This window comes from Galleria mellonella, unplaced genomic scaffold (assembly GCF_026898425.1).
Source record: "Galleria mellonella isolate WM207_F2 unplaced genomic scaffold, CSIRO_AGI_GalMel_v1 utg139, whole genome shotgun sequence".
NCBI classification, from domain to species: Eukaryota; Metazoa; Arthropoda; class Insecta; order Lepidoptera; family Pyralidae; genus Galleria; species Galleria mellonella.
In genome coordinates this window covers 6,771,093-6,782,423 of record NW_026441995.1, presented here as the reverse complement: position 1 = coordinate 6,782,423, position 11,331 = coordinate 6,771,093, and the positions used below count along the sequence as shown (strand labels likewise).

At 29.4% G+C, this 11,331-nt stretch overlaps 1 protein-coding gene across 2 annotated transcripts; it reads right to left on the bottom strand.

Moving 5' to 3' along the window:
- Positions 1-241: 241 nt before the first annotated feature.
- On the bottom strand, positions 242-9,486 carry LOC113517770 (sialin-like). 2 transcript variants are annotated; one of them, XM_052903495.1, is made up of 10 exons: positions 9,164-9,486; positions 8,609-8,782; positions 7,193-7,395; positions 6,565-6,801; positions 5,360-5,569; positions 4,364-4,531; positions 3,680-3,896; positions 2,765-2,886; positions 1,494-1,610; positions 242-874 (listed from the first exon to the last, which is right to left on the bottom strand). In XM_052903495.1, the coding sequence occupies exons 2-10, from the start codon at positions 8,724-8,726 to the stop codon at positions 662-664; spliced, it is 1,605 nt and encodes a 534-aa protein (XP_052759455.1). In that variant the 5' UTR covers positions 8,727-8,782; positions 9,164-9,486; the 3' UTR covers positions 242-661. The 2 variants fall into 2 exon arrangements, with proteins under 2 accessions (XP_052759455.1, XP_052759454.1); XM_052903494.1 differs by having other exon boundaries at positions 9,168-9,486.
- Between the last annotated feature and the right edge of the window lie 1,845 nt (positions 9,487-11,331).

Genomic DNA, 11,331 nt, shown 5'->3' with positions numbered 1-11,331 from the left:
ATTCTAAGAGGGGCGCTGCTACCCATCCTTAAGTTCCTTTACTTGCCTCTGCCCTTTGCCTATACCCATGGGAAAGGAAGGGCAGTATATTCTATACCAGGACCACATGGCAATTTACAATTTTTATTATATTAATAATAAATAATTATTATAATTTTAATTATACGAGAGTACTTCAACCATAACATATCTAGCAATACCTTCAATGAACACAGATTTAAAATTATTTAAAACCCTCAAATAGTGTAACATAATTTTATTCATGCAGGAGAAAACAGGCTTGTTAGTAATGGGAATAACCAGCCTAGCTGTTTGCAAAATACCCCATTAAGTCGACTTCCCGTAGTCGCTCTTGAAAATATCGTACTTAATTCCAGCTAAATTCAATTATAAAGGGCTAACTAACCTGCCTTTATATCCTCACGTATTCATTTACCCTTCCATTTTCAGACATTAAAAAAATTACATTCATGCAGTGTTTTACAATTATCCAACACATGTAAACTGGGGCTGTATATACATATTATAATTATATATTACTATATATAATTATATATATAATTATATATATAACTATATATAATATATATAAATATATTATTTTTGGATTAATTTTGTGCAATTTATTCACTTATTAGTACTTATTTGTTCATTTATTTAATTATTTTTGATCACATAATTTAACAACTTCTGATTGCTGTAGGATATGTTCCTTGATAATAGGTCCATGTTTCCAATCTGATGGATACCCAAATTGCCTGACGTCATCCCACCACTGTTGTTTTCCATCTACCCACACACAGTACATCACATTAGTACCCACTAGCACAGCGAAACAAACCCAGAAAGCACCTCGCCATTCTGTCAATGTTGACTGTAATAAAAGAAGAATGAGATTTTAGTAAAATATTTAAACCAAATTTTAAACAAAATAACGAAAAGACTATCTAATTGTATTTATGATTTTTTGTTTAAAATCTGGTTCAGTATTAAAAATTAAGTAACTATATGCCATCATTCTCAAGAAAGTAATTATTTCGGGAATACCCATCAATTTGTACCAGAGAGGTGTGATGCGAATATATCTTTGTGGATACTTACACCATTAAAACCATCCAATGGTGTAAGTATCCACAAAGATACATTTATAGATAATAATGATAGATATAGATAATAAATAGAGATAGATAAGAAGTTTAGAGGATGCCTACACTTGTTGCGACATAACTTAAATATAAACATAGTTATCTGCTTAGATTTCAATATTTCATTTTGTTATTACCAAACAGCTGTATTTACATAGCTGTGTTTTGTATTGAAGTGATGTATTTCTGTAAACTTACATGGTAGGTAGGTATGGAGATATAATATCTTGGTCCTTAAGAATTGCAACGCATGAGGGATACCTTGGGCATCATCATTCTATAATATTAATGATGCTTGTTTATTTTTATATTCTATTAAAAAAAATATATATTATGTGCGATACGTACATTAGGTGTCATCAATCCAATAAGGAATGGTATGGTGATACCAGCGCATGTAGAAATGGTGTTTAAAAAAGAAGTTAAAGTGCCTGCGTAGTTAGGAGCAAGGTCTAATGCATTCACCTGAAATATATTATTTTTTTACTTAGTCATATACATTACCAGAATAAATTGCAATGTAATTTTTAATTTAAATTAAAAAATTAAGTTTTCTAATTTATAGTTAAATTTCGTAAGTGCACAATATATTTTAGTCCTGCATTCGTATTGCCTACCCATAATTTAATATCCCGGAAGGGCCCAAAACTAGTCGAATATACTCAATAAAAATAAGCGTGAACCAACCTGGTTATTTTTTGAACTAATTTATTGTCCTCTTCTTCTTAAATTGAAGGAAGGTTCGATATAAGTCTCTATTGAAATAGTAATCAACAGTATTCTTTACTTGAATGGAAACGGTAAGAGGCTCGTTCTTTTGAAATCTCTTGTACTTGTGTGTCCATTCGAAGTTACTTGGCCATCAATTGATTTATTTTGTACCTTAATAGACCACTATTTGTTTACAAGTTAAGCAAGAAAAACTAACAAAGTGCCTGTCAGGCACGTAAATATTAGGTAACATAATTACGCAACGTTTTCTATTAGATAGAGTGAACATCTTTTCTTTCGACTAATCTCATAAAGGTTTCATGTACCTATAGTATTTTTAAAAACTTCTTCCTTTAATGTGAAAGATCTATCTAATCATAATTACTCAGATCTGTATATAATACTATTACATATGACGTGCTATAGGTAAAAAGTCGATCTCGTATTCTGTACATTATTCCATCAACCTTAGTTATCTTCATAGCGCTCGCATTTCAACCATACTTTTAAACCTTATCAAGTGACTATGATTGCCATATTTCTTTTAATATTATATAATTACAACATATTATAAACAATATAAACTGTCAATGTCACCGGAGGAAGACTTTGTACAAAAGTCGATTGCTTGGGTACCTCTGTCCCATTCGTGTTTCAACCGTGAAGCAGTTGTGTTTGCATGGCTGTGTTTTGGTTTGAAGGATGGGATATGGCGTGATTTTTTTGGGTACAGAGGAATAACACCTGAGTCCTCAGGGATGGCAACGCATGGGGGGTATCATGGGCGAAACAGTATACTCTGTTATGTCCATGGCACTGCTCATGTCTATAGGCAACGGTTACCACTTTCCATCAGCTGGGCCGTCAGCTTGTATGCCATTCTAAGTTGTATAAAAAAAAATTCTTACCTTCATACCACTAAAATAACCTGCCATGAGTGCCATAGACAACACGAAGTAGACCATAGCGGCAGTGCGATCACATCCTGCGTATGATGCTAATATAATGCAAATAGCTGGACCCGTAGCAGCTGTAAATTATTGTGAAATTAAACTAATGCTTTTTACCAGTACACTTTTTTAATAATCTAAACTAACCTAATCCTTTACCCAAGGAGAAAAATAGAACTCTATTATAATTTCCGACTAGCGTAAATCTATAATGCAAAGATCGCCATGGCATTATCCTGTTTGAATAAAACCTGTCTCAATGGAGGAAATGGGACTATTAGTAAAATATTTATAGTCATATATTTACTGAAATGCAGGCAAGTTGTACGCCGTTTTTTTTTTTTAAAAAAAATACAAGTAATAGGTAAGTGTATCCTAGCGAGGCACCAGTGAGAGAAGATATAATATTCAGTCAATTTCGATTAGAAATGTAATGCTGGCCATCACAGATATTTTAAGTTTTATTTTGACATAATATTTAAAATTAATAAATGTATCTTGTTTCACGTTTTCAATATTATACGGATTGTTTTAGAAACAATTCCTGTGCATCTACTGTTTGTATTTTAAATACTATAATTGATAAAAAATAAAAGTCAAGAAGTCGTGTTATTCTCACATATGCAGACTAAAACCGCTAAAGATGTGTGAGTTGCCTTAAAAAGGGCATAGTTTCTTTACCAACAATTCCTAATAAAGTTCCCTACAATAGAATGACGAAAGGTTTAATGACGTATGCGACTAACACTAAAGGCTGAAGAACCATTTGATAAACGCTTGCAAAACTCGAAAGCTTGAAATCTTTAAAATTGATAACGTCAGAAAACGACTGACTGATGCGATATTAGGAGTACAAACTTATAATATACGTACCTATTGTAGTATAAATAATCCTTCCAGTCTTAACGGAATGCCATCCTTTCTTAATGCCCAAATCACACATTAAACCAAATGGTACTGAGCTAATTAACATTGCAACATAAGGTAGAGCTGTCAGTGTACCAGTGGTAGCAATATTGAATTTCAATACGTCATTAGAGTATTTTGGCAGATCTGTGACCATTATATAGTAACCCCAGTCGTGGCCGACCTGTTTATGAATATTATTGAATGTTAATTAATGAATAAACGTAATTTAGAGAATAATATTAAGAATATCTGCTCGAATTGTTTGCTTATACCACTTGGTTGTTTCTTTTCTGTCCATTGACAATTTAAGTTATAAAGAATATTGATCCATATATACATTTGTTGACTGATAATTTAAGGAAATTATTACTAACAAATGTGTTTTTTTTTATTGTCGCGTTGTTGACCGATGTTTTTTATACGCATAGCATAGTATTAAATAGAAAAAACATATATTTTAAATAATCTTAAATCGCATCACCGTTTTATAAATAACTTCAAGATAGAAATATTTAAATTTAATAAGTAAATCTTCGAGTGTTAATATCTACAATATCAGCTATAAACATATAAAATTAATAATTAATGAACTAAGTTATTAAGTATAAATGTTTCAATTCAATACAATAAAAATAAAAATAAACTTACAGCGGCACACACAAGTGCCCAGACCGGTGCTGAGCGCAATATCGCCTTCCATGGGACTGGATCCTTCACATTTTGACTCTCAGCAATGGTCACCTTAGTATTCAAGTAGTTTAACTCTTTCTTCGAAATATATGGATGCGTATTTGGGGTACTGTAGCACAGAAAGCTCTGGAATAGTGGCAATTATATTATTTAACTACCCAATTTCAGAATAATAATAAACTAAGAAACTTATATATAAATTCATAAATCGTGCAATAGTTATATAATATAAAATTACTAGCTATATCTCGCAGTTCTTCTTTATAAGATATATCTATATGGATCAATTTGAGCAGGTACTAAACTTTATTCAAATACTTTCACCCCTTAAAGCCAGGTCAAATAACAAACTTTCACATTGTTTACATATATGTACGTACCTATATAACATTATAATATATTTTGTTATTCATTTAACTATACATTATTTGCGTCTTATACGTATGTATATCGTTCTTACAGCACTCATGCTCTTTAGCTGCCTGCTAACTACATACTTTGTCACTTTATTGGGTTGGCTATAAGAGATCTCTTTCAGAGATAAGTCCCCCCCCCCTGGCTCACAATATTTATAACTGTCTTATCTATGTAATTAACAAGTACAAGTAAAGAAGAAGTAAAGAATATATTAGATATATATTCTTTATTTCTTTTTTCCTTTATTATATATCTTTATTTACTATTATTTTAACATACTATACAAATTAGTATTTAGGCCCCCAATTAATCAGAAAAATTACAAAAAAAAAGATAAAATAAATCCCTTCTTTTATATATAATATTCTAATCCTAAATATTTATTTATGTTGCTGTTAACTCTATATAAATAGAAAAATAAATTAATTAAAAATAATATTTTAAGTAAAATGATGCAACACAAAATTAGACAGGCGTTTGGCATTTTATCAACATTTCTTGAAACATCAAACTATACAGAATTTTATTTTTACTTACCCACAATATAAACCATACAATTCCAAAACCGCCGAAAAAATAGAATACATAAGCCCAATCTCTACCATCAGCTAGCAAAATACCAGACATGAAAGAACCGAAAATATTTCCAATTTGGGCTCCACCGAAGACGAGAGCTACATGGATAGACCTTTCATGAGGAGGTATCCATCGAGCTAACATTAACATTAGACCCGGCATAGTTGGACCCTACAAAAAACCGGTCTGTTTAAAACCATTTTAAAAAAAGCATTTATAGCCTTAAGGCTTCATTATTAATTTCTCAGCATCACACATTTATATTGTTTGTGAAAATAAATCAAACAAACTCAAATATAATAGATTTATCCTGCCACCTTCCGCCTTCGTCATCAGACCAACTCTAATACACTATAACCTTAATAATATATTGGCACAGAATTTAGGTAAATATTTCAAACTTCAGTCTAATCAGACGTCAATAAGTAGATAAAAATGAGCAAAGTTAAGCTAAAATAAATTGAATAAAAGCTTGTAAAAATATCAAGCAACATTTTTAATTCCAATATTGCTGGTTCATTAAATTCACGTTGTGCAGTTATATATAAATATTCGTAATAATTCAGTTTTGGGATGTGAGAATGATTTCCTGTCAATGGTGGTGGTATATAAAGACATTATGTTAAACTATTCAGCCGAATACAATCCATTATATAAGTGGTAGAATACACAAAGGAAGGCAAAATCTCGCCTTAGACTTAGAGGCTTGAAACTGCTTGTCAGCATAGAATCGAAAACCTTTGAACCAATACAAACGGATCAAGCGGGTATCAATGCTGAGCCAGGCTTGCGGCTTATATAATAGTAGGTCTTTGTTCTTTGCTAAAATATCAATATTCAAAACCAAACAATACTTATTGTAACTATTACAATAATGTGCATTATATTTACCTTTTAAATCATATTTTATTAGTGTATAAAATTGAAATATATGAATATTTTTTTCTCTATATTGAATGAGAATTCCTCATAAAACCAATTTATAAAACTAACTTTTCTAAATTAGCTCATATCAGGGTATTCCGAGTGATGCCCCGAGCATTGAATGGTTTCTCACAATGCAGCGTATCCAATTTCCAGCACTAGGTAATACTAATATTTATTTTTTATTAATGTTATAATGAATTTGGTTTTTTTTTTTGTGACAGAAAATTTTAAATTATTACCTCTCCCATTCCTTGTAAAACTCGAAGCACAAACAGCCATGTTGCACCACCTATCTTCACCACTATGGGAGTCAGGAAAGTGAATAAAGCTGTACTCAATAATCCTACTCCTAGAATCCATTTACCTCCAAATCTCTCAGCTAAGTAACCACCAGGCACTTGAGTGACTGCGTATCCATAGTAAAAACCACTTAATATAAGACCCTGAGTTGACTGATCCCAATCAAAAATTGCGTACTGAAATAATAAAAAAGTCAATAACCTTTTTATTGTATTATCACCTAATTAATAAAATATATTTTTTTCATCAAGGAGTAAATAATAATTATATATATATATATATATATATATATATATATATATATATATATATATATATATATATATATATGGAATGTTTAGTTATGACGTAAAAATTCTAAGTATTTAACCTAAACTTCAGTATTTAAAGAACAATATTTAGTTATTTACTTATAATATTTACTTATTTATTAATTATTTATTTATTTAATCGATTATTTATATTGTTTGGAAACAATTGGCTTAAAATCAAAATTAGAACTAAAAAACTTTAGTAAATTAATTTAATTAATTTTAGTAAAATGCATAGGTAACATTATTAGCTTACCGGTTTTTCCGTAATAGTTGTCGTAACATTATTTATTATCTCGTCACTAGGACAAGCGTTTTCATCGATATAATCTTTAGAAGTTTGGTTAAATCGTACCATCTGAGTTATAGCTAAATTAAGACACACTCGCATTGTATACGCATTGCAGACTCCCAGCAACCCTATTATACTTAAAATATATCGTTGAGGAATGAAACAACCTATAAGTTAAAATGAAACATAAACATCATCTGTAATTGTAATATGTATATTACATTATATGTTAGTTTATACTTAATCAATAAATTTTAATGTAGTTATACATATTCGAAATTTAGTTCTTGCCACACATTCTTGCCAAACATAACAATACGTTTAGGTTTTATTTTTTTTATTTTTTTACAACTTAGAATGGCAAACAAGCTGACGGTCCGCCTGATGGAAAGTGGTAACCGTCGCTTATAAACATAAGCAGTATAAGCAATACCATGGACATAACACAGTATACTGTTTCGCCCATGATACCCCTCATGCGTTGCCATTCCTGAGAACTCAGGTGTTATTCCTCTGTACCCAGTAAATTCACGCCATACCCCACCCTTCAAACCGAAACACAGCCATGCAAACACAACTGCTTCACAATTGAAACTCTAATAGGACAGAGGTACCCAAGCAATCGACTTTTATACAAAATCTCCCTCAGGTTTAATTATTCAAAGAAACTGTCTTTTGAATATAATAGACTTAAACATAAACTTTAAAATCTTTAAATAGTAATGTTACCATGTTATCATTGAAATAGCAATATAATATACAGGTAATAGTAATGATACAGAATAAATATAAGTACGAGATAACTTCCCTGAGGCCTCTCATTGAGCATTACAATTTATCTGCACAGCATTTATTATGATAAGAAATATTCATTCGCTTACTTGGAAATATTTAAATCATTCTACTCTAAAGATAAAGATAATTAATGGTTTGTTAAATCTATGCGACTACAATATTAATGGCTATTGTAAAATGTTACTATAATAAAAATAAAATTCATTACGAAGTACTCGAGATAGTCACCCGATAATAGTTGTATCCTATTTCGTTCGTTATTAGAAAAAACCTACACTATTTTCGTCATATTAATTTGTGCATACCCGTAAATTTATCATAACATTTTTTCTTCTATTTTCTACTATATGATCCTTTTCCTTTTAAAGTGTATTGTAAGTATAAACATTCTGGATAATTTATAATCGTATTGACTTACTGTCAATATACTTTCAAATTTATTTATTTATTTATTATAAAAATAAATTAAGCAACTTTAATATTCTTTTGATACCGAAATATACTCATTGTATATTTTACAGGTCTTTACGACAATTTTATTTAGTCAAATTTAGTCAAAATAAATGAATACGGGTTAATACTTACATGATTGTAGAATTCTAAAGCATACATTATTATTGTTATTATTTATTTTTTCAGAAGTTACAGCTTTTTCTTCTTCGAGAAGTTTTTGTACTGGCGCAGGTGGTTCACCATTTTCCATTTTTATAATAACTTTAATGTTTTGAATACTGCGTTTTTGAATTTACTAATATTTGTCTGAAAAGTGATATGTTAATTTCATCTAAAACAAGTATAAGAATAAATTTGCATGCTCATTATTTTTAGTATAGATTATTATTAATAAACATACTAAATTGCAACTAATTTACTTGCCTTTTTCAGTTACGTAAGTGAAAAGTGCCGACTTCTATATATTAACTTCAATCGGAAAAAATAATAATATAATTTAAAATGAATAATAGAATAAGCAAAATGAAGCCATAAAAAATAATATTTTATTTTAAACCATGTATTAATACTGTAGAAAGAGGTTTAAAAACTGGAATAGTAAATTTTATTATTTTAATTACCCTCCAGTATAAGTAACCGAAATATTTTTTTTTTTTGTAAAATAAATATTTATAAATTGGTACTTACCTACCTTTAATACAAAGCTCATAGACTATTGCCGCTTCTTCCAAATTTTATAAATATTTAGTTTTCTTTTCCTTTTTCTAATTATTAGTGGATAATATTAGTACTAGTTTTCATATTAGTAGATCTTTAACTTCACTTTCTCGGTAATTATCATCACTATTTAATTTAGAATTGTGAGTTTAGACTATAACCTAATTCCTTGTAACTATTCTGAGTAAAATAAATAAATTATTTGCCAAACATAATAGTTACAAAATTTTGATCAAAAAAGAGATTTTGACTTAAAATTTATGCAGCAATTTTTTTCTAACCGACAAACAGTCTTTTCCTCTTTCAACTATAAATAAGTCTATAAATATAATGACATCATTTCACATGTAATATTTGCATAATATTTTTACTATTTAATTTGTCTTATTTGTTTAGAGATACAGATATTTTATTAACATTGAAATTATCGCATTTTGATTAAATATTTTCTTATACCATATATAAATTATCGTTTATCTAACCATTGCCTCTATATGCAAACAAGCAATTTTAGTTTATACAAGTTGATTTAAATCATATTTTAATAAAAAGAGCTGTAGTAATAACTAAAAATAACATCATATATAAAATTCCTTAAATCAAATGAAAATAATTAATCTAATAAGAAATTAATACATTTCGTAACATACAACTTAATTCAGAATAAATAGTACTGAAATTTAATTAACACTACAATATTAGTACATTTTGATTATTAACCCTATTAATGATTACATTATAAATCATCCTGTAGTGATACGCAAGCGAGTTGGTTAAACACAAATTTATTCATTGAAAGAATAAATAGAACAAATTATTACAAATTATTAGTGGCCAGTACGTGAACATAATATACTACACATCCTATATAGGTATTTATTTTTATATTAATGGCATTTGAATTATAATCTGAGTAATTTAAATAATTTCGAGAACGAATGATAAAAATTTATATGAAGTATTAATACATGACATGATTAGATCTTCGAGTAATTAGTAATTTAAAAATTAGGTTTAAATTTCCACTATGCATCATATTTAAAGTGATTCAGTAAAAATAAACTGGATAATATAAAAAAGTGGAAATGGTAAGATGGATCCGAAGACTCCTTCATAAAAAATAAATCAGTTTTGACAGCGGCCTTTTCCGTGTTACTTTGTTTGAGATTTATGATACATTAAATAAATATATATATAGATAATTTATCTATCATAAATGTCTCATACTACTTTGTCTTCTTTATACTGAAAGATAGTCGAACTCAGTTAAATTCTTTGATTTTCCGCTTTCTAAAGTAAGTGTTATCATTTGTATATATCGAGCTTCTTATACATTAATTTCTTTTTGCTAGAAACCAGTGCCCTGTATATACATACTCTGAAATTTTAGTTTTGTATCTCTCATTACTAGAGAAAGATAGACCTTTCTCTCTTCATTACTCGTCAAACAACTTTAAACGATTAAATTAGTTCAATATTCTAAATCACTGAAACCTAAGGAAAGTCACGTATTTTGCACTAATCGCAGAGGGATAAAGCCTCATATTCCATTTCATTTGAAAGTGTACGCTTTATTTACAAAAATGAGTAAAACTGTGGAGGAAGGATAATTGTGAACTTGTTGTGATGAAGTCTAGAAAAAGCAGTACTTTATAATGAAATTAAAACTAGATCTATCAACGTTCTGCTTTGAAATTCTATATTTAAAACACTGCCTGATGGAAATATTAACTCTTAGAGTTCATGAGTACTGTACTGTTTTTTATATAGGTGATCATATTTTTTTATATCATTACGGTTACAAACAAGCGCACGGCAAGTCTGATGATGGGCATTTATCACAGTGTATAATCATAAATCGTAAACCTACAATATCGTGAGATGACTATTTTTTTATAAAACTTAGAATGGCAAACAAGCTGACGGCCCACCTGATAGAAAGTAGTAACAGTCGCCTAAAGACATGAGCAGTAACATGGACATAACAGAGTATACTGTTTTGCCCATGATACCCCCATGCGTTGCTATTCCTGAGAACTCAGGTGTTATTATTTCTCCGTACCCAGTAAATTCACGCCATACCCCACCCTTCAAACCGAAACACAGCCATGCAAACACAACTGCTTTACGGTTGAAAC

Excerpts from the sequence above, each read along its gene's own strand:
- LOC113517770 (XM_052903495.1), bottom strand. The coding sequence starts at position 8,726 with ATGGAAAATGGTGAACCACCTGCGCCAGTACAAAAACTTCTCGAAGAA. Across the intron at positions 5,570-6,564 it reads TTTTACAAGGAATGGGAGAG|GGTCCAACTATGCCGGGTCT; the intron begins GTAATAATTTAA and ends GGTTTTTTGTAG. Across the intron at positions 4,532-5,359 it reads TTGTATGGTTTATATTGTGG|AGCTTTCTGTGCTACAGTAC; the intron begins GTAAGTAAAAAT and ends CCACTATTCCAG.